Below are 25,000 nucleotides of genomic sequence, written 5' to 3' on the forward strand. Positions count from 1 at the left end.
CCCCATTCCTGTTGCTTTCTGGGTCTGGTCAGGGGTGAGGGGAGTGTGTATAATGAGTAGGTTTATGCCTCCTCTGTGAAGGCCATGAAAGATCGACTGCAGGAGGCTCATTCTTAGTGGTGACCTCCAACTGAGCTTCCGCTGCCTCTGTCTCTGAATCTGAGTTCTTAGAAGTCCTCCGGGCTGGCTTTCAAGCTTTTACTGGGTGAAGATTCCCATCTGCAGGATGTTGTTGGTGGTGTGTTTGTTGAAATAATTGCTTCTGCAGAAGGTTTCCTCTGACAGAGGTAGTTGATGTGCTTTTTTGTGGACTACTCCACAGTATTAAACAAATAGGATACCAGTCTCCTTTGTTTAAGGATAGTTCCTGTAATCTATGGGAGCCGTCACCGAAGTTTGTTCCGTGGACTGTATCTCCTGGTTTAAAATTACTGATTGGCTTTTGCCCATCATGGCCCCTTTTCTGGGCTTTTTGATTTAATTCAACCTAGCCGCCCAAGTTTGGGAAAGTCGGGCTAAGCCTGATTTGAAGGCATCATTGGTGCTACTCCCATCGTCATATGCGGCTTTGTCCTATAGTTGGAGAAGAAATGTGCAAGCTTTGTTTCTAAAGACCCTGTAGTTTGCATTCTCATGTTATGTTTAAATAGCTAGATGACCCGCTCAGCCAGACCATTTGAGTACGGGTGGTACAGTGCCATGAGGATGTGACCCCCACTGTTTGTCTTCATAAAGGCCTGAAATCCCTCACAGTATACGAGGTCCCATTGCCTGATACAAGGATCTTAGGTGTACCATGCGTACTAAAGGATGGGTGGAGTTTTGCGATAGTGTTGTAAGAAATAGTGGAGCGCCATTTGGTGCACATCAATCCATTTTGAATGGCCATTGATGAGGATTAAGAATGTAGATCCCACAAATGACCCTGTGAAATCTGCGTGTACTCACATCCAGGGTCTCCCCGGTCATTCCCAAAGGGTGCAGCGAGGCTGCTGGTGGGTCTTTCTGGTCTTCCTGGCAAGGTTTGCACTGCTTGACTGGGCTTTTGAGATCCGTGTCTATGCCAGGCCACCAAACATAGCTCCTTGTGGGCATTTTTATTTTAAAAATTCCTGGGTGGCCAGGACTTGTGCAATAGCTTAAGTATTGATCACTGGCCTGGATGGGAGTCAACAGTCCTGGCTCCCCACAAGATAATGCCACCTTCTGTGCTCAGCTCCTGATATTTGAGATATAGGGTTTCAGCTCTTCCATAGGACATCCTTGTGGTCTACCATTTAAAAGGATAAGCTGAAGCTTCACCAATGTAGCGTTGTTTTTGGTCAAAGCTTGGATTTACTTCACAGATACTGGTAGAGTGTCCATGAAGTTCAAAGTCATGATGATTTCATTCATCTTCAGAGGTGAAGGTAGGTGGCTCAAGGCATCCACATTGGAACATTGTATAGGGAGACATATAGCCAAGGTGTATTCATAGGTACCTCTTGGCAGAGCCCAGTGTTGGATCTAAGCTAATGAAATGGGAGATTGCCCTGTCTTCCTGGAAAAGGTTTGTGATCAGTTACTATAGTGAAATGCCAAACCTAGGCAAGAACTTTTTCAGTGTCAATATCACGACCAAACCTTCTTTCTCAATCTGGGCATACTTCCATTCTGCGTCTGCAGTGGTTCATGATGCATATGTGATTGGATATTTGTCCCATCACCCCAAAGGTGCAATAATACTGCCCCATCCCATAGGGGGAAGGCATTGCAGGTTACAATGAGAGTTTTCAGAGAGTCATAATGAGCTAATATATATTTGTTGACAGTAATGGTTGTTTGACATTTATAAAGGCTTTCTCTTGTGGCACTTGCCACAACCATTCCTGAATGCTTTTAGCAGAGCATGCAGGGACACCAGCAGAATCAACAGGCTGGGAATGAATTTCCCATCTTATTTTATGAGACCTAGAAGAGACTCCAACTCTGTTGTGTTCCCTGGAGTCAGAGCCCCTTTTTATAGCCTCACCTTCTCTGACAGGATGTAGTAGGCCTGGTTAACTCTGTATCTGAGGTACATCACCTCGTTTACCTGGAAAACACATTTTCCTTTTTAGCCACATGCCAGGTGTAGAAAAATGCTGCAAAATCTCTTCCAACCTCACCAAGTGTTCTTTTGCAGCAGTTCTTAAAATTAAAAGCTAATGCAGATAGATCACCATTCTGGGCATCCCTTGGAGGAAGTTCTTCTTCACCCTTTGAAAGATGGTGCAAGATGCCCCCAAGAGGCTAGTCAGTGTACTCATACAGTCCCTTGAGTATTTATTGTGACATACTTCCTGGATGATGCCTCAAGCTCCAGTTGGAGGTAGGCATGGATCATTGCCAATTTGGAAAATGCATGATACCCCCAACCAGCCTGGCATACAAGTCTCTTATGTATGGCATAGGGTATCTGTCTAAGCAGGAAGCTCTGTTGACTGTCACCTTATAATCCCCACAGATACAGACTGAGTTGTCAGGTTTTAAAATTGGGTCTGAATGGCCCATTCAGCAAACAAGTTCCTATAGATGTTCCAATTCAGCCTCTGGTTTGACACATCAGGCATAGGAGACTGTCCATGCCTTGAAGTATTTAGGTCAGACCTTTAGATCTACATAGATCTTGGCCCTGGCACCTCTTATCCTTCCAAGTTTCTCTTGGAACACTTGGAGATACAGTCCAATGACTTCATAAAGATCACCAGTGCCCATTTTAAATATCTGTTGCCAATCCAGGTGAATTCTCTGTATCCAGTCCCTTCCCAAAAGTTTGGGACTTGGCCCTTGTACGACCAGTAAGGGGAAGCAGACAGAGTCTGTTCCCAATGCTTAACTGGGGTTACAGTGGTCCCAGTTATACATAGGGTCTCCCCAGTGCATGTGACCAATGGAGCCTGGGTGTCTCACTGGCTTAAAGGCAAGCTGCCCATTGGCGTTTCCTAAAGGTTTGCTCCCCAACAATAGATACAGTGGCACCTGTGTCTACCTCCAAGGCTAGGGGGTGGCCATTTACCTAGAGTTTTATCTTAATTGAGGCCACTTTGGGAGCAGGGGTGCAACATGTCTTTGTCAACTCTTCATCCTCAGACTGATTTATTTGCAAAGTCCTGCCTTGAGGTGTCTCCACCTTTTAGCCTGGGCAGTATGTGTTTCACCTGCCTTGTCTTTGTCAAGCTCTGATTACAAGCACAGCATAGATATTCTTGCTCCTCACTATTGTGGAGAAACACCCCATCCAGTTCTAGAACCTTGCAGCCTCCAAATCCAATCACCCTACCTTGGCAACAAACAGGAGCCACAAGTATTATCTGCTAGGGACCTGGCTGTGCAGTCCAGGGAAAAAGATCATAGAATCCCTACAGTATGCAAACAGGCCCTTTGGCCCAACAAGCCCATGCCGGCCCTTGGAGCATCCCACCCAGGCCCATCCCCCTATAACCCACCTAATCTACACATCCCTGAACACTACAGGCAATTTAACAGTCAATCCACCTAGCCTGCACATCTTTGGACTGAGGGAGGAAACCCGAGGAAACCCACGCAGACATGGGGAGAATGTGCAAACTCCACACAGACAGATAGTCACCCAAGGGTAGAGCCAAACCCAGGTTTCTAGCACTGTGAGGCAGCAGTGCTAACCACTGAGCCACCATGCTGGCTGAAAATGATAGTCATAATTTCAGATTATATTTAAAAGTGCTCCTTTAGATCTTGGAAGCAGCAGATGTACAAAAGTTGCCACAGGCCCCAGTGAGACTTGAACTCACAACCCCTGGTGCCAGTGCTCTAACCACTGAGCTATAGAGCTAGTGGCTGAGGACTGTTCTGTGTCTAGACTCCAGAAGCTCCTGAACCCCTTTTCTCAATGTTTTCATGGGAAAGGGCCAGTTCTATTGCTTTTTTTGAGGTCTAGATCTAGCTCAGTCAATTGCTCCCTTTGGGGTCACAATGTTATTCATTCCACAAAATAAAGAATCCCTTAACATTTCACAAAGCGCTGACCCATAATCACAGTGTTATGCCAATTTCTGCAGTCTCTGAGAAGTTAGTAACTGTTTCCCCAAGAAGTTTATTTGCCGCATTAACCCTATAATGCTACAACTTAACATCTGGTTTGTGGTCATTGTCCTCTACACTATCAGTTCATCAAGAGATCTTCATTTTGACACTGCCAAGTAGGTTAAACTATTTGTGATGCTGAAAGTTGGGGCCCCTCAAGCAGTCAGGAAAATGAAATTTTGTTGTTGATACTTTTCTATCCTGTTTGCCTAAAGGAAATATTTCATTCCTTCAGTGTACTGGGGCCAATCCTCCACACACATCATAAGGTTCCAGTTTCCCAAAAAGCAGCATTCATTAAAATTTCTCTGTCAAGATCTTACCTGGTTCATTGAAAGGCAAGACTGTCTGAAACTTTTCTTGACTCTCCTCACCAATGTAATAACTCAAGAAACCTAACCAGAAAGCAACAACAAAATACAGCAATTACTCATGAAATACATAGGCTAGTCCTAACCCAGGGCAGACACTTCTCCAGACTCATCCCTGGGTCTGCTCTATAAAGGGCTCAGGGGATGAGTTCCAGGTGGGCAGGCCATTGCCTGTTACTAAGGGAACTCATACCCAACGAGCTCCACAAGGTGATTAATTAGTGATTCGCCTTGGACCTGATAAGGGTTATCACAACAACATACTTTTAAGCAAACCTTTTAAATTATTTTCTGTTCTGACCATTCTACTAAAATATTCATCCCATAATTTTATTTCTTAAAAATATCCACCTGAAAGTGGACTTGCTTATCCTTTTTTATTGCCAGTATAAGGGAGGACAAGAAAACAAATTTTATTTAAAATGTATGCTTTACACACAATAATGTACTTGCACTTAATTCATGTCTGGACTATTTTGCCCTTTTAAGAGTTTTATTTGGTGGCATAATTTTGAGTGCAGCTAAAAGATAGCTATCAAGATATATGTAGAGATTATATCCAGAACAGAAATTGTGTTGTATTTATTTTCGTGGATGTGTATCTCTATATTGGGGTCAGAAAGTCGTAGATTCAGGTTCCCTCCATTTCATGCTGACTTGCTAGCATAACCCTGAGAGGGCTGATTGCTGGAGGTGCCAACATTCAGATGCAACATTAAACCGAGATCCTGTCTGCCATCTCAATACCAAAAAGAGATTATCTGGACATCCATCTCATTCTTATTTGTAGAAGTGTGCTGTGAGCAAATTAGCTTCTCTGGTGTTCAAAACTACGAAATTCACAGAATCATGAAAACTTGCAGCACAGAGAAGGCTATTTGGCCTCGTACCTATACCATCTTTTTGAAAGATCAGTTGCATTATAGTCTGACAACTCCACTATTGTCCATTACCCTAAAAGATCCTTATCATCAAACTTTTAAATATATGAAATCAACTTCCAACACCTTTCTCAGGAAGAATGCCTCGGATCCTGAATTTCTATGAATTAAGAAAAAGTATTAATTTAAACTGAAGTGCTTTGCAAGATCATGAAGTTGTGAAAGGAATGACATAATTGCAAATGGTTTCCTATTTGCATTGTCACCTATTGAAATATATTTTTATTTGAATCAGTATTTGCCCTTGACTTAGCGGTAGCAATCTGATATTCCTACCATCAACAATCAACACCCCAGGCAGTTTAATAGATTGAACCGAGACCTGGTCTAGAAACTGTAGACTGGGTTCAAATCATGCTAGAGTTTACTTGAACAATAAGGTGAGATGTGTGACTTAATATATTGGGTGGAGGTGCCGGTGTTGAACTGAGGTGGACAAAGTCAGAATTCACATGACACCAGGTTATAGTCCAACAGGTTAATTTGAAACTTCAAACTTTTAGAGCACTGCTGCTTCACCAGGTGAAGTGGAGGGAAGTGCACAGGCACAGGATTTATATGCAGAGAAATAATGGCAAGGTAATTCCAGGTAATTAAAGAGTACCAAAAGATAAGTACAAATAGTGTGAGTGGAGAGTCAGCAGGCTGAATAATAAATATTTGCAGGTGATCAAAAGTGTCAGACAGTGTGATTAAAGCATCAACAGCTGACTAGCAAGTGAAGGGATAACCTATGATCCCATTAATTAAGGCAGAGAGATAATTACAAAAAATCAAAAATAAGATGGTGCTAAGAGACAAACCAAATGGCTTGATGGGTATAAGAATCGCATGGTGAGGGTCTGACCAAGGTAACAAGTAATCCAAAACTGTACAAACTAATTAAGGTAGGGAGATAATAATAAGTTATCAAGGTGATGGTGTCAAAACAGAACAGTAAGGAAGATTTTACACAGAACAATATGATGGGGCTACATGTAGCATGACATGAACTCAAGATCACTGTTGAGGCTGTCCTCATGGGTACAGAACTTGGCTATCAGTTTCTGCTCAGCGATTCTGCGTTGTTGTATAACCTTGGAGGACGCTTACTAAAGTGTAAACGTTTGACACTTTTGATCACCTGCAAAGACTTGTTATTCAGACTGTTGACACTCCACTCACACTATTTGTACGTATCTTTTGGCACTCTTAATTACCTGGAATTATCCTGCCATTATCTCTCTGCCTACAAAATCTGTGCCTGTGCACTTCCCTCCACTTGACCTGATGAAGAAGCAGCACTCTGAAAGTTTGTGATTTCAAATAAACCCCTGTTGGACTATAACCTAGTGTTGTGTGACTTAATATATGGGATAGCGAAGGAAGCTGTATAGACCCAGTGTAGTGCTCATCACCCCATCACAGATGCTGTATATTAATATTCCTGGCTGTTGGCTACAGAACTAGACATAAGTATCATGTCATCTTCCAACATTTCATCCATTCAGTTATTGCTATGGCCATACGTTGATGCAGTTTTGGGATAGGAATCACCCCCTTTTCTCCAAACTTCTCATAAAGACATTTTGTGGATTAGACAGTTATGTTTCTCAAAAGGAGAACGTGCATCGTAAACTCATTCAGCAACGATAAACAAATGTCATACTTCGTGAGAGACATTCATAGACTGTCAGTTGAAGATAGTCAAAATGCCTGAGATAAAGTGAGTAAGCATTGCCTGTGGACATAAGGGTGATACTAAGAAATTACACCATGTATCAGATGGCAACGGTTACAGGAATCTATTGCTTAAATTGCAAGTAGTTTCTTCACTTTTCCTGCTTTGTGCAATATCATTGACAGATGCTATGTAAGAGTGTATATGAATTTACATGACAGTAAGAGTACAGAATCGAATAAATATTTTTAAAAAGGCAGCAGAAACAACAAATTGCTAAAACGTCTGAAAAATAAAGACAAATAGAACTTTAAAAATAGAAATTGTTAGATCATAAGCAACTTGAAAATCCATGGAAGAATTGAAAGCAATTTATTTAATAAAGAAAAAGAATACCTTGATGCTAGTAAAAACAAAGCTTGCTCAAAAAGATTGTTTGTAAAGAGAAGAAAGAAATGGAGATAGTTAGGATGTGAATTCCAAAGTTTGAGGTCTAGTCATCTGAAGACGCTGATGGGTGAAGGAAGTATGAATGTTCAATTAAGAGACCGGGTTCAAAATGCATTATAGTAAAGCTTCCTGCTTAGATAGACACTCTTTGCCACCTATATTACAAAATCAAATTCAAACTTGGCATTTTTTTAGAAAGAACATATGCACACCTGTAAGATGCTCAATATCATAGCAGTTAATAAGCAGCTTTTTCATATAACTGCACGATTACCTTTCTTAAAGCACGTGGATGTGCACAAGTGTCTGTCACCAACAATGATATCATTATTTCAGGGTATGGACCTGCATTGGAAATATCGTGGGTGATGACAGTATCATTCCCTTCTCATAAAGTCATGTTGCATTTAGAACCTTCAAAATCTTACTTGATTATAACAATGTCTAGGTGGAGCAGTGAATTAGATACTTCCACCTTGCTTTAGAATTACAGTCCAAATAATGGCAATAAAAGTCTCTTGGCTCTGCAAAACACAAGTATTTTATGTAAAATAGGTTTTGGGCAAGTATCTAACATATGTGGATGCATGATGCGCAAATTTGTAGGGGCTGGAATCTATTATTAAAGATTTAGATTAGGGCACTTGGAAAATCTCAGTGCAATCAAGCAGAGTTAACATGCTTTTGAAAAGGCAAATCACACTGGGTTATTTTGTTAGAGTTCTTTAAGGAAGTAACAAGTAACACAGCTAGCAAAAAGCCAGCACCATACTTAAGAGGAGCTTTCCTGCTCCTCTGATGCTGCTTGGCCTGCTGTGTTCATCCAGCTCTACACCTTGTTATCTTAGAACTAAAACTGATGAGTCCTTAGGTCCTGATAGATTCCATTCTAGGTGGTTAAGAGACATGACTGCTGAGACAGTAAATTTGTAGCATGATGCACAAATTCATGGGGAATTTAAAAAGTCTTAACTGTTCTTCTGAACATTATGCCAGGATGGTTAGTGGTAAAATGGACTGAGTGTCACCCTGTAGCTGGGTACATTGATCTGACACTGCTTGATACTACCATTGGGTCCTGGACGAGTTTCTTATGCCTTTGTCTTAACACCAAGCAGGTTGAAAAGCTCAATATGCACAAAACAGTTTGGATGCAGTTTGCTACTTCGAATCTATAAAGAACTCATTAAATTCACATTTGAGGAGAAATCTCTTGCTCGTTTTTACTCATTGTTTTACTGAAATGGTTCAATTATTTATCACACACCTTATTATTGCCACTGATTATTCACATGCTTTATTTGGGCAATTTTAAACAAAAAATATTTTTAAAATTGTTTTGAATTCTTAAGTCAAACTCGGTCAACCTTCTTTGATCAGATAAAACTGCATAAAGTTACTTTCCATCTTGTGGCATTGACAATTTAGAGATATGATCTGTTTCAAAGAATTTAAGTGACTATCACTCACAAGTATAGCTAACGAAAGGAAATTTGAAATATATATTTTTTACCATACTTATAGTAATTAATGTATGATTTTATCAATACCGTGAAAGCAAAATGAGGACAAAATGCTCTCATTAAAATATATGAGCCTGAAATGTCATCATTTTGTGGATGTTTGCTTTTAGTTAGGCAAATGTCCAATGCTAGCAAAAAGCCAGCACCATATTTAAGAGGAGCTTTCCTGCTCCTCTGATGCTGCTTGGCCTGCTGTGTTCATCCAGCTCTACACCTTGTTATCTTAGAACTAAAAACTGATGAGTCCTTAGGTCCTGATAGATTCCATTCTAGGCGGTTAAGAGACATGACTGCTGAGACAGTAAATGATTGTTTTTAATTTTCCAAAATTCTCCAGATTTTGGAAAAGTCACATCAGCTTAGAAAACAGCGAATGTAACTCCTATGTACACGAAAGGAAGAAATCGGAAAGCAGGAAAATACAAGCCAACTAGCTTAATATCTAACAGAAGGAGGGGCTGGCATCTATTATTAAAGATTTAGATTAGGGCACTTGTAAAATCTCAGTGCAATCAAGCAGAGTTAACATGCTTTTGAAAAGGCAAATCACACTGGGTTATTTTGTTAAGAGTTCTTTAAGGAAGTAACAAGTAACACAGATAAAGGGGAACCTGAAGGTGTGGTGTTCTCAGATTTCTAGAATACTTTCGATAAGGTGCCACTTCAAAGATTACTGAACAATTTCGCAACTCCTGTTGTAGGAGGTAATATTAGCTTGGATAGAGCAACAGTTAGCTAACAGGAAACACAGAGTAGGCATGAAATGGGTCATTTCCACGTTGGCAAGATGTAATAGTGGGAGTGCCGGGGGTCAGTGCTGACGCCGCAACTATTTACAATATACAATTACAAGTAAATCAATAACTTGGATGAAGAAACCAAATCGTTAAATTTGCTGTTGACACAAAGATAGGTATGAAAGTAATTAGTGAAGAAGATACAATGAGCCTGCAAAGGCATTCAAATAAGTTAGGTGATTGGCAAAAAGTTGGCAGATAGAGTCTGATGTGTAAAAATGTGAACTTGCCTACTTTGACAGGAAGAATAGAAAAAAAGCATATTATTAAATGAGATGAGATTACAGAACTCTGAAGCACAGTGATCTCGATGTCCTGGAACCTGAATACAAAACATTAATATGCAGGCATAGGAAGTGATTAGGTCAGTGAAATGAGTTTTGTTGTTAATTGCAAATGGAATGGAATATCAATGTAGGGCTGTTGCTACAGTTACACGGGGGCTTGGTAAGACTACACCTGAAGTGCAGTGTACAGTTTTTGTTGCCTTATTTAAGAAATTACACAATTGCATCAAAAGCAGTGCAAAGAATGATCACTCAACTGCTTCCCAGGAAGAGGGGTTTGTCAAACAAGAAAAGGTTAGACAGGTTGGGCCTGTGCCCAATGGAGTTTAAAAGAAGGAGAGATAATCTTGTTGAAACATATAAAATCCAGGGGGAATTGAAATGATAGGTGCTGATAAGATGTTTCCCCTTGTGGTTTAGATGATAACCGGGTTTAAAATAAGGGGTTTCCCATTTAAAATGGAGAGGAGGAAACATTTCTTCTCTCAGAGAGTCATTAGACGATGGGATTCTCTTCTCTGGAGATTAGTGCAAGAAAGATTATTGAATATTTTTAAGGCAAAGGAAGTAACAAGAGATTCCAAGGTTGGCAGGGGTAGGCAGGGAGTGGAGTTGGGGCCATAATCAGATCAGCCGTGATCTTATGAAATAATAAAGCAAGTTTGAAGGGTTGAGTGGTCTACCCCTGCTCATAATTCTTATGTTTATATGATGATGCAGCACCTTTATTATAGAGGCATGGACTTAGCCAGGATTTGTAAATAACCTGGTTCCTATAACTTAAGATGGGGACAATGACAGAACATAACAGCACACAATTGTTCTGCTCCACCACACTTAAACTCACTTAAAGGTCTCTGTTGGAATTTTCAGCTCATGTGGTCTCATCTACCTTTCTAATTGACGTTACTGATGAACTTATATCACTCTGTTGTGCTCATTCACACACATAATATTGATAACCACACACACAGTGAATCAAATTATTACTAGGGAATGAAATGACTTCATGGGTGAAAAAGCTAGAAACATGAGGAGGTGTCTTAAACTAGGTTGTTGTCTGCAATTTCCCAATGCTGTCATCATCAATGCTTCTGAATGGCAGGCTATCAGCTTCAATAAAATAGCTTCCCTGTGGTTGTTCAGAGGGTGAACGGAGCTGGGGGATTAGAGTTACAGGCAGAGAAGACCACCTCCAGAACCCCAAAAATCATCTGAAGTGGCTTTGCCTTCTTGGCCCCTCTGATTTTTAATTTTCAACTAACCTGCTAACCCACCCCCAGCCGTGCCCACGTTTCCTGCTGGGATTGGCAGGACATCATTGCTGCCAGTCCATTGATTTAACAAGCAGCTTCTGCATCCTGCCCTCTATCCTTAACTGGATAGCAAGCCTGGAATTGGCCAAATAGGGGCCACCTCTGGCAAAATTGCTGGTCTTGAAACAATTCAAGTACTGGCTTGGGATCCCCAGTTGGTCCTGACGTGAGTGTTCGAAAGTCCGTAAAATTCAATCCTATAGTCGATTAGTCTTCAAAAAGAATCTACGTCAACTCTCTTTTCAATCCTAACTCAGATGTGTTAACTGTGCACCCTCATCACATTAAACCTTTCACCCATGAAAGTTACATTTATCCACATCAAATTGCATTTGTTGCCAACGATGCACTTAACTAAGTGACCAGACCCTTTGACAGGCTTTGACCTGTTCTACATTTTTTGTACTCCCTTTTCTTTTTGAATCATTTGTAAATGTGGATATTTAGCCAATAATGTCATCCAATTTATTACTATGTTAAAAATGGCAATTACACCAACAACGGGGGTCCGTGAGGTGCTCAATTGCATTAACTGGAATTTTTTTGGGATTATCTTTTGTCCTCTTCACGAGTCTTAGAAGTATCAAAAATAATTAATCTTTTGAATAAAGAGAAAGTGTTTTTCACCAGTTTCTAGATCTTTCACCAATAGAATGATTTAGTTCCCTGATAAGTTTAAGAATTCGCATGTGGCTGGGTGGTAGTCTCGTTTGACAATCCAGTTGTGCCTATCGCATTACAGGCCACAATGTTGAGCTTTTACATCATGGGCTATCACTGTTCCAGAGTTTATATTGCCAAATCTTCAACTTCCTTAATTAAATCTTGTTCATCCATCCCCAAAGCCAACAGATGAGCAACCTTTTCCAAGTTTGCCTGCTAGTGGCTTCAATCGCTGTCCAACAGATTTTGTTTCCCTTTAGTTTCCCCTCAAAAGTTCCATTTCTTTGAGAAGTCTTTTAGTTTTATTTCTCCTCCAGCAGCTTCACGCTTACAGCTTTCACTTTCATCCTTAGCCACGTTGCACCTAAACTGGTAGTACTGCTTCCCTATCAGTGGGTTCCCTGTTGTTTATTTGATGGAAACATCAAAGAACATTCTTGGCCATCAGTTGATTTTATATTCCGAAAAACTTTTATTGCTATCTGCAGACAATCTTATCAACCTGCCTGTATAACGCCTTGGGATTAACTTGAATTCATATTGACATTTAGTTATTGTCAAAGACCAAAGACTGGAAGATTGAATGTACTGTCGGGGCATTTACAAAGGGAAAAGCTGTATAATGCTAAGCTATTGTGGTTCGTGGTGAAGGAAATTAAAGAAACCAATTTATTGGGAAGGAATAAAAGTGGAAACTCTCATGTGTGGGCACAGGGAGGCCAATTAAAGAACTTAGAATCTTGATGAAGAAAGTCCGGGAGCTAAAGTAAAGAGTTGTGAAATAAAACTTTGAAGGGCTGCTTAGTTTTTCTTTAAATCCAATGATGAGTTTTACAGTGTGATTTTAAAATAGGAACCAAGGTGTACATCAAGTTCAATGTGTGGCCTTTCTGTCCTCCCACTTATGCCATTTAGAACTATTTCGAGGCCCAGGGCATTAGGATAATGAGCTGCAGGCTCCAAGGAGCATTTTGTTGTAGCTTCCCATTTCTGAGGAGGTGATAAATCAGCCAACTGCCATCCTGAATAGTAGGCAGGTTGGAGCAGCAGGAATAAGGCAACCCTGGTGTCTTCTGGGCCAGAGCTTTTCTCAATGAACTGATAGAATATCTCTGTGCTAGCTCCTCGCCCACTTCAATCAAAAAATAACCAAAAGTGGTTGCTGGGTTGTTCTAGATATTTTTTCATCAACATTTTCAGAAATGTTATTGCACATCTCTAGAGCAGGTGGAACTTGAACCTGGATCTCTTTGCACAGAGGTAGGGACACAACGACTGCACCACAAGAACTCTGCTAGACTGCTTTATGAGCAGCGTCTAGCAATCCTTTTAAGGGCCACTGGTTAGGTCACTTGCCAGCTGGGAGCACATGGACAATCTGCCCTTTTGTCACTGAAAATTACAAAGCCTTACAACTGGTTTAAGGAACAAAACAGGAACTGCTGGAGAAACTCAGCAGGACTGGCAACATCCGTGGAGAAAAAAACAGAGTTAACATTTCAAGTCCGTTGACCCTTGGTCAGAACTGAAAGCAGCTGGGAAATGGTGCTGTTTATGCTGATGACGGAGATTGGGTGGGGGCAAGCAGTGATTCAGATACCTGCTGATTTTCTCCAGTACTTTCTGATTTTGTTTCGGTGTATACTAGTGTACAGACGCTGTTTTGCATCTCGTTGTTTCAGAACCAGCTGCTAACCCTTGCCTGGAAAGTGCACTGTGAGCCTTGAGTTTTAACGTGACAACTGACATCTCCTTCCCCCACCTCCACCAACCAAATTTTCAATTGCTGCCTGCTTTATTTTACAAGCAAGAAAACAGACAGTTGGCAGTTGACAATCACCACTTTGTTTTTTTGATGGTGTAAGGTAATAACGGTTTCAAAAATTATGACTGGACTTCTGTAAAAGAACAAACTCAGGCCGCAAACCATAATCTCACAACTCCTTTTTGGAAACAAAACTTGCAAATGGATTGTTTTTAAAAAGATCACTTTTACAGTAATGTGGGCATTTCGATTGAGAGACACAACAAACTCAGATTGAATGACAGAAGAAATATCTGGTTCTGTATCTGCTTTAGTTGCATACTTGAACCCAAAATTGATTTGGTCCTGAACAAGCTTCAAATAAATGCGTAATAATCTCAACAAACATGAAGCCAAACGTTATTAAATAATGCAATACATACAGCTCATAATCTCAGTGATGTATACAATAAAGTTAAAACTTGGACTTTTCAAATTGTAAGCATATTGTCAACAGCATAGCCTTGCAGAAGGCAAATCAAGTACACTATCCTTTCTTCAAATCAATTTTTTTTTCAAATTCATTCATAGGATGCAGGCATCGCTGGCTAAGCCAGCAATTTTTGCCAATTCCTAATTGCCAAGAAGGCAACTACATATCTACCAAGTTACTGAGTTTCTGGAATCACATGTAGGCCAGATGAGGCAAAGATGACAGATTTCCTTCCTTGAAGGACGTTAGTGAACCAAATGGTTTTTTTATGACAATCAACATTGTTTACTGTTCAGCTTTGAATAATCCAACTGTCTGACTTATACAGTCATAGAGTCATACGGCATGGAAACAGACCCTTCGGTACAACTTGCCCACAACGACCAGACATCCAATCTGACCTAATCCCATTTGCCAACATTTGGCCCATATCCTTCTAAACCCTTCTTATTCATATACTCAGATATCATTCCGTTCTCAGCAAATGGATATTTCTCCAGTTTGGTTCATCACCAGGCACTGGTTTCTGAGGCAGAGAGAAGATAGCGCGAGCCTTCCAACTTCTGATGTTGTAAATCAATTTTCTTCCCCTTTGTCTGCCCCAAACCAATTGTCTGAAAGACAGTCCTTTTGTGTAAACCAGTTATTTCTTTTTCCAAGCTAGATAATCTGCAGGCAACTTTTATCCCGATATATAAAACTTCTAGAAAAGTATGAATCAAACAAGAGATACAGATTTCAGTGACTGGTGAAAATCATTCGATGACATTAATTTTAGTTTAGACATTTTTAGTTATTGATGGTTTTCTGAAGCTTGCCTCAACCTATTCAGATGATCGCAGTGACAGCTGAGTCGTTATTTTTATTTTTTTAACTCCATTTTAGTCTATAAAAGGTTCCAGCCAGTGAAAATCAAACGATGAAAGTTGAAGTTGAGAGCCCTTTTTTTAAGATTGCCATAGAAAACGTAGGAAATAGGAGCAGAAGTAGGCCATTCAGCCTCTGCAAAAAAATCATGTATTAAAAGATTAAGCATCAACGCAAAACATCATTAATATTTTGAGGTACTGATTGTAAGTTTAAAATTCCTGAATTAAAACAATGTCAAGGCAGCATCATACTCAGGGAAAAATTTTCAGGGTCTAATTAGGGTCATCAACTTTACTGTGCTGATGATTGGTCTGCTGTCATTTAAAGAGACCAACAACAGGGCAACCAACAGGTCTTCAAAATATGTATGTAAAATCCACAAAATATATTGTGGAATACTACTGCCCCATGTCCACACCCATGTCCTGATTTCCTGCTGATTGGAACAGTCAAATACTACCCAGCCTTAATCAAGAAATCTGCATTTGGACACAATATGGTAGCGTACAGCTTGCAAATCAGATACAGAGGCACAATGGGGAAAGATCTCTGTCTAAAACTTTTCAGGCATAGTATACTCAGGGGATGGAAACCCTCAGATTTAATGTTTGACGTAGAATGCATTGTAAATATCAAGAGTATTAAAATGTATTGACACACCCAAGTTTGGAACAAGCTGTATGGATATCAATTTTTCACTTTCATTTTTATTGTAAAGTCATTATGATCAAAAAGCAATTTATTAAATAATATGTAGTGGGAAAATGAAATAGAATGACCAGATGTAAACTAGTGTGAAATAACTCCACAGAGGCCGATATCCCGTGATCAAGTCATCCTTTATTTACCTGTGCAAAGTACTTGATACTGGTTTGGCTTCCTCAGAGCCAGCTCTCAGAGCGAACAATACCTCTGACACTCCTGTTTATATCTGTCAGCCAGGACTCCCTGACTATAGCTGTTAACCTGGTCCAACTCATATTCTATGATGTCCACCTGGCAGACCTTGTTACAATCACTATACAGTTATTGACATCTTACCAGAAACTAATCCATAAACTAATTTCTTTAGAAAATATAATATTATTATTATAGTATAATTTTTAATGAAAAAGCTCAGTAAAGATTACTCTTTAAAGTAGGATGGTATAAAACCTGGAATCAAAGAGAAAATGTTTGTAGTATTCACAAGATTACAAAAATATATAGTATACTAATAAATTTTAAACTCTGAATTATATACAGCATTATGGGGGGAAAATCATTCTATAAGTTTTTTTTAAATTTATACCATAACATGTAAACTAAATGTGTTCGAATTGCATTGTATAGATGTTATATAACATAATGACAGCTACATTTGGACTCCTCAGCCAATTGGCTGCTATAACATTCTACATTCTAGTTGTCACATTTAGCCTCAAAGCTATATTGCTGTAGAGAAAATGAACAATTCTTTCATTCATATCTGCATCAAGCACAATGGGAAGAACCTTACAACAACTTGGGCTATTGTGAGAAATGTGGCAGACTGGCACAAGAATTCTGGCAAGGCCTATCTCGACACTGAAAGCAACCCCTTACATCTTTTAACTAAGTCTGGTCTGGTGTCATGACTTGCTATGCTTGTCAGGGGGAAGATTTACAATTTATATAGATGATTTGGAGTTGGGGACCACGTGTAGGGTGTCAAAGTTTGCAGATGACATTAAGATGAGTGGCAAAGCAAAGTGTGCAGAGGACTGTGAAACTTTGCAGAGGAACATAGATACATTGAGTGAGTGGCAAAGGTCTGGCAGATGGAATACAATGTAAATAAATGTGAAGTCATACATTTTGGTAGGAGTAATAGTAATAGTAAAAAGGATTATTACTTGAATGGTAAAAAGTTGCAGCATGCAGTTGCAGACGGACCTGGGTGTCCTTGTGCATGAATCACAGAAGGTAGGTCTGCAGGTACAACAAGTAGTTAGGAAGGCAAATGGAATTTTGTCCTTCATTGCTAAAGGGATTGAAATAAAAAGCAGAGAGGTTATGTTGCAGCTGTACAAGGTGCTGGTGAGGCCACACTTGGAGTACTGTGTGCAGTTTTGGTCTCCTTACTTGAGAAAAGATGTATTGGCACTGGAGGGGGTGCAAAGGAGGTTCACTAGGTTGATTCCAGAGTTGAGGGGTTTGACTTATGAGGAGAGACTGAGTAGATTGGGATTATATTCATTGGAATTCAGAAGATTGAGGGGGGATCTTATAGAAACATATAAAATTATGAAGGGAATAGATAAGATAAAAGTAGAGAGGATGTTTCCACTGGCAGGTGAAGCTAGGACAAGAGGGCATAGCCTCAAGATTAGAGGGAGCAGATTTAGGACTGAACTGAGAAGGAATTTCTTCACCCAGAGGGTTGTTAAATCTATGGAATTCCTTGCCCAGTGAAGTAGTTGACGCTACTTCAGTAAATGTTTTCAAGAAAAAGGTAGATTTTTTTTTAACAATAAAGGAATTAAGGGACACAGTGAGAACGCGGGTAAGTGGATCTGAGTCCACGAAAGGATCAGCCATGATCTTATTGAATGGCAGAGCAGGCTCGAAGGGCCAGACGGCCTACTCCTGCTCCTAGTTCTTATGTTCTTATGTTCTTATGACATCATGCAATTACACAACCCCAGCAGAACTCCATGTATATGAACACAAATTAGCGTGTCCATCTTGCCTTCTCTGTCACATATGGGATAAATGTCAGGAACTCTGTAAGGCAACTCTTATCTATCAGTGCTTGACTGGGTGCACAACAGACTTATCAAGATGGCACCAGCACCAGAGATGCCAGTTAATTCCAGATACCTGGGAATGGCTAGAATTGAGCAAGGGGACATCATCAGTGTAGGGTAGGTAGTTAATGATGTAGTTTGGTAAGATAAAGGAAAGATCTCTCTTGGCCTCCTGGTGATAACTCCTGGAAGAAACCCTCTTCCTTTGTCAGAAATGTCACTGTCACCAGAAGTAAGGCCTGTTGTGGATGTAACAGTTACTCTTCATTTTTAATATCCTAAAGGCATGCTTTGGTTCACAGCTCTATAACCGATATCCCTGGACAAAAACAACAGCATCAACTGTGTTGCATATACTAGATCATGGTCAATAAAATTAGTGATTTCATTGGGAAGTAGGGGCTGTTTACCTTAGACAAGAAATATTTGACACATTTGGTAGAGATGTTCAAGTTCATGATGGATCTGAAGTAGGTCAAAAACAAATGTTCACATAGGTGGAAGGACAAAGAAGAAGAGAGGGCAGATTTAAAGCAACTTGCAAGAGACGCAGTGGCACATTGGTCGACATGTTTTCATGGGACCCAGAATGCACTGCTTGACAGTGTTGTGGAGGCCAGTTTAATACAAGTTTTCAAGAGGGTATTGGATTATTACCCTTAAAGGGAGAATGTGCAGGACTAATGGGGAGGCAGTGGGGAGTAGCAGAAGATAAACTGCTCCTGCAGTAAGCTGGCTGAAATACATTGAGCTAGATGTCCTCCTCTTTGCTGTAGCACTTTTGTGATTCTGTGATAGCTCTATAAAGGCAACTAGATTGACAATAGGATCTTTGTTCTTGTGAAATAACAGGTGTTTGTTTTATTTGCTTCGTAGCAGAAGTCCATTCCAGAGCAACACCCATAAAGACTCTCCAAAGCGTGAGTGAAGCTTTAATGGCCTCCCAAGAAAAGTCAGTTGATGAGAGGTCTCCTGACAACTCAAAGCCACCGCCCCTTCCAAAGAAGACACTCAGCAGGACCAACTCAGCTCCTGGTGAAAGTCAGCTTGGTTTAACAAAAAGTCTTCCAGCGTCTCCTGGCTTTCAAATAAGTAACCCACTGTATGGTATCTATGATGGAAAAAAGAGTTTCAGTACACCTAGCAGTCCAATGAACGCTGATGAAAAATTCAATCTTCCAATTCATGCCAGTAGTAGAAGGGCAGGAATGATAAAATCCCGGAGTCTGGATGGAGCTGCCGGCTACTATTATGTCAGCAATTCTCAAGTAGATATAGAGAAGTTGAGCTTTTGCAGTACAGATCGGGAATTACAGAAGTGGTGTAATTTTGAAAATCAGGCGGACATTTTCAAAACTCTTGCCAGCCGGTGTGTGACGTCGCTGAAATGCATTTGTGCGAAATACAGCTCTTTCTTGATGGATGACAAGAAGGCGAAGATAAAGTTTACTGAGAAGGACTGGCCAGACCTCAAGCTGCCATGCGACAAACCCTGTTGCGACTCCAGAGAGGCCATTTACTATAGACTCCAGTACACACTGCAGCCAGAGAATGAGTTTGCTTTAAAGGTAACTGTTTTGTTTTGTAGTAGATCACATAAGAAAGGAGCAATAACTTGCATTTGAATCACAGTCTCACAAAGTTCAAGACATTCTAAGACACTCCACATTCATAGGATTACTTTTGAAGCATAGCCATTATTGGTGATTAAGGAAAATGGGCTAGCTAACAAGCACACTCTAAAGTCCCACAAATAACAATGATATAGAAGCTGTTCAAAGCTGTTAACTGAGGGACAAAACTTGGGCCAGACATCAGTGGGTGGATTTTATGACTTTTAGTGGGATGTCAGGGACAAATGAAAACTGAATGGTCCACTGTGGGTCCCCATCATCCCATCAAGCATCAGATGGCAAATTAGTGGCTTCTCCAATGGGAAAGGGGGTCAATTAGTGGAGCAAAACAGGGCTTCACACCCAATTGTGGCAAAGAAGTAATGCCAGGAACAGGACGATGGTCATGGCTACAATTCAAAATGTCCTCTGCTCTCAGAATCAGTCTTAATAAAAAAACATACAGATGCTGACAGCTGCTGCAGCAGAATCTGCTGCTGCATTCGACCATAGTTCCAAAGAAGGCCTTTGCTTCTGTCCTTTTGCCGCCTCTTCATATCTGCCATCAAACATTTCCAAAGCTTTCCAAATATCTGAACAAATGGTGGATGAATTTTTCAATGAAAAACTGTAGACCACTGAGTTGTTAATAAGTGCAACAGCTTGTTAATTAGTTATTTTAAAATGGCATGTGAGCTGCTGATTTTTTTCTGCCCACTAGACTCCCATAGTTTAGGAGACTGGGATAATAACATTGTACTGCTGATCTAACATCACTGCACTATATTTTACGTTCACATGGGGTGCCCCTCCCACCAGCTCTTGGCCTAGGAAAGATTTCTTGCTCTGTGTAAAATTGTACATTGAGATCTTTTACTTCAACCTGAAAAGGGAAGACAAGACCATTTAATCTAAAAAATACCACTTTTGAGAGAAGCCAGAGCCCCTGTAAAAGTGGCATTAACTGTGTTTCACACAATTTCTTCTGCAGTTGAAATGTGGTATGGTCTGGAAAGAACAAATATAGTAAACTAAAACTGAGGTGCGTAACTTTGAAGCTTCAAGTCAATTAGGGAAGATTAAATACATTGATGAAAAGTACTACTCAAGAAACAAGTTGAGAGCAACTTAAATCACTTAAAGGATGACATAGGCACAGAATAAGGAAACTTGCTTCTACATGGATTTGTGAGACAAAACAAAGCACAAACAATAAATAAAATAAGCCTGTAGCTGTAACTAAGAATAGAAGATTAAACATGTCTTAGACTTGTAATCATGATTGAAGGATCCTCTGATAGGGATAAGAAAGAGAGATGGGTGGAATCTGAATTGCTCATCTGCATGTGGGAATGTCACTGCAGAAAATAACATGAAAGAATGAAAAGGCCTTAAAAAAGTTATTGAAAAGTAGTACTCAGGGAAGAAAAGAAGAACTAGAAAGTCATGTATCTGGAGTTGTCTCTTTGTTGACCTCATTTAACTTCCCAAAGATATGAGGCAAGATCTATCACTAAAAGTAAAAGTTACAATCAACACTTTCAAATTGCCTGTCAAGTTTTTCTTCTATGTTAGAACCAACCTCTTGGACACTGCATTTTATGTAACTACTTCAAGTACCTGTCATAAAAGCTCAAAGCACACTCCAGAACTAGTTGGATCAGTGTATTTTTTCCCTAATTCTTTTGATATCTTAACTTTCTGTAAAATGGAAGAAGTGGAAGAAAATGTAGTTATGATTTTGCTATGATAGAGGATTTACTGCACTGCATTTTTTTAGGCATAGTGAAATAGATCAAATTCCTATCTGACATAATCTGTACCAATACTCATTTATTCATGACCAGAAAAATCACAATCAGAAATAGTCAAAAGTCTGCTTGCCTTATTCTAAGAATTCTATTCTCCCAGCTTGGCCAAAAATTATACTGAACAAAAAAAAAACAAAACGCTATGGAGAGTGGAAAGCTAGAAAGGACATTGACCTGAAAGTTATCTCAGGAATGCCAAGCACGTTTTGTTTGAAACCTTATATAGTTTCTGTGTGGTGTTTCCTTGATTACTCCATGTACATGCTGTTGATTAAAAAACATTTTATTTTTGTGTACTGACACTGGTACCAGTGAGATCTTTCACAATCTTTAGTCAACTGTCACTGTCATTCATTTGGTTCGATGACAAACAGTGACCCAAATACTACTGGGTACAACTGTCAGTGACATTATTTGGGCTTACTCCCAAGACAGGTGCATATCAAGTCATAGTCTCGTGATCTATTGAACTCACCCTCCATCCCTGAAAGTTAGCCCAAATCAACTTAAACACGTTGATGGGTATTTGCATATTTAAAACACTAATTGTAAAACTGTTACTGCCCATCAAAAATAAACTGTTTTTGTTTCATTGGAAGTATTGAGGAAGTAAAGTCATTACTAGAGCAGCTCTGACAATCTTTACATTTATATTATATTTGCATTATATTGATGAGGTTAAAAACTGCAGTGTTCCACACGGATTGGTGTCGGGTCTGCTTTTGTTTGCCATTTATTTGAATGATTTAGATGAGAATATAGAAGGCATGGTTAGTAAGTTTGCAATGATACCAAAATTGGTGGTATAGTGGGCAGTGAAGAACGTTATTTAAGATTAAAAAGACACCTTGAATGATTGAGTCAATGGGCTGAGGAGTGGCAGATGAAGTTTAATTTGGATAAATGCAAGGTACTGCATTTTGGTAAAACAAACAAGGGCAAGACTTATACAATTAAAATTAGGGCTTTGGGCATGTTGTAAAACAGAGAGACCTAGGGGTTCACGTACATAATTCTTTGAAGTTTATGTCACAAGTGGACAGGGTGGTTAAGAAAGCATTGAACACGCTTGCCTTCATTGCTTTAGGCCTTTGAGTATAGGAGTTGGAAAGTCGTGTTAATGTTAGTATAGGGTGTTGGTGAGGCTGCTTCTGGAGTACTGTGTCCAGATCTGCTTGCCCTGCTGTAGAAAGGATATTATCAAACTGGAGAGGATTCAAAAAAGATTTACCAGTATGTTGCCAGGAATGGAAGATTTGAGTTCCAGGGAGAGGCTGGATAGGTTGTGACATTTTTCACTGGAGCGTAGGACGTTGAGAGGTGACGTTATAGAGGTTTATAAAATCATGAGGAGTATAAATAAGGTGAATGGCAGGTGTCTTTTCCCTAGGGTAGGGAATTTCAAGACTAGCGGGCATATTTTTAAGGTGAGCGGAGAAAGATTTAAAAAGGAAACAAGGGGCAACTTCTTTACACATAGTATTTTCTGTGTAGAATGAACTTCCAAAGGAAGTTGTGGATGCGGTTACAGTTACAATGTTTAAAAGACATTTACATAAGTACATGAATAAGAAAGGTTTGATGGGATATGGGTCAGGCAGGTGGGACTAGTTTAATTTGGGATTATGGTCGGCATGGACTGGTTGGACCAAAGGGTCTATTTCCATGTTGTATGACTCTATGACTCCATGCTTGTTTACATGGATGGATCTATTGTATTAATAGTAGGTACTTACACACAGTGTAGTCAGTTAGGTTAACCACACCATTTCCAGTACAGCATATTTTTGCAACCTCTAATCAGCATCAGCTACAAATGATCACTGCACTTGCTTAACTACATGAATTCAGAAACCTCCAACCCCGTGAAATCTCTACATTCTTTATTTTGGCTATGATGTATGAGGAAATGGTTCTGAAAGAGTTAATGTTTGACTTTTAGTGAGTTCCATTCAGTCAGATGATGTCACGCAGCTCTGGGTGAAGAATCAGTTGATGTCTGGCACAATCACTTGCTAGAAACATATGTGTTTTCTCTACCTCTTAGTTTTATGCTTAAGTTAATGTGACCTGGATTTAGTAAATGCAATGTAATAAACTACATCCTGTTGTGAAGGACAATAGCCACTTGTGCTGAGACTTACTCCTGGTCCACGCTCCACCACAGACTACTGAACAGCCTCTTAGACTTGCATAAGAAGGAGGAGTGGTTTACCCAGGCATGAAGTGTAACATGGTGCCAGCGCCTGGCATTATATCATATTATAACAATGCACATTCCCAATTTGCATGGCTGCCCCATTTATTCCTTCAGTTCACTTAGGTTCAAAGATTTGCAACTTTGTCATTGTCATGTGAGGTCCAAGCTGGTTAATGAAACAGAAACCAAGTCATCGTTCTTTTTAGATCAAGTTCATTGATTAACCAATCTTACAGCTCCTTTTACACACCAATCCCCCTATGTTCCCCTTTTATACCTATTCAGTCAACTTATTCTAATTTACTCCAATTTTCTGCTTAACCGTTTGCTATTTCAACATATTCCCCTGTTTGAATAAAAACTTTTGGAGACATTACAAATAAATTAATGAAAAGTAAACACAATATTTTAAATAAACACTCTACCTTATTATACAACCAATCAGTAACAATTTTTTCATATTCCATATTATTCAAGCAAACCCATCATATTCCCCTTTTAGCCTTTGAACCAAAAAACACATGTAATTGCAAAGCAAAACAAATAAAAGTGGATTTCTTTCATTTATTTATTATAATTTCTCTGACCATCAGGAGTCTTTTCTTGAGGATCTGAAACAATTGGAGCAAGCACCTTTCTTTGTGTAACAGTCTGACAACTCGTGACTTGAAACCACCCAATTTGTTTTTGAAATCTTTTTCTAATATTTCCTTTATATTAGTAAGGCCAATCCTCAATCTTTTCTCAATGACGTCCTTTGTCAAATGTACATTGTCCCAAAGAAAATGGTTATCCACATAACATCCTATGGGCAAATTTTTCTCAGAAAGCTCCTTGTACAGTTTTGATCTAGAATTTTAGATAAATACTCTCCTGTATCTATAGCTGGTACAAGTGACAATGTTTCTACAGCTACAGTACTTTAAACGAAACATTTTCTTTCCTTCATTGCCCAGGCTGACAGACATTTATTATCCTTTCCTATCAACAGTATAATTAAATCTGCTAAAGCTTGGCATGTGTGTTTTCTAGATTTTTTTTTAAATGTTTTATTTGCTGTCAAGCCTCTCTCAGCATTTGTATGTTCTATCATTGTACTCAATTCCAACATGTCACAATTGACATGGTCTATTGTCAGTGCACGATCATTTTAACTGTCCAGTCAAACTTCTTAACTGGTCTGTTTCTTCGTTGGATGCAAAATTATCGTTTTATGAGGTCCTGATTTATTTGGGTGTGGTTAACAGTTTCCAACTGATGATCCAAAGTCACTCCTATCTTTTATTGTTTAATGCCTAACCTGATATGTTTAAAAGCCCCAAAGCTTGATGTGCAATCTGAAATTCTCTTTTTTTATTATTAAAGAGGCCCCACAGAAAAGCATTGATGTGTCTCATTAAGGTGCCTGCT

The 25,000-nt window shown here is 39.6% G+C and overlaps 1 protein-coding gene across 1 annotated transcript in view; it reads left to right on the forward strand.

The window, feature by feature from the left end:
- Positions 1-25,000, forward strand: part of LOC109914325 (inactive tyrosine-protein kinase PEAK1-like) — a 108,628-nt gene that overhangs the window by 57,981 nt on the left and 25,647 nt on the right. The window contains exon 3 of the mRNA XM_020513908.2: positions 18,843-19,534. Coding sequence (XP_020369497.1) covers positions 18,843-19,534 — 692 coding nt within the window. The remainder of the gene's footprint in view (positions 1-18,842; positions 19,535-25,000) is intronic.

This window comes from Rhincodon typus, chromosome 29, assembly GCF_021869965.1.
Source record: "Rhincodon typus isolate 14 chromosome 29, sRhiTyp1.1, whole genome shotgun sequence".
Taxonomy (NCBI): Eukaryota; Metazoa; Chordata; class Chondrichthyes; order Orectolobiformes; family Rhincodontidae; genus Rhincodon; species Rhincodon typus.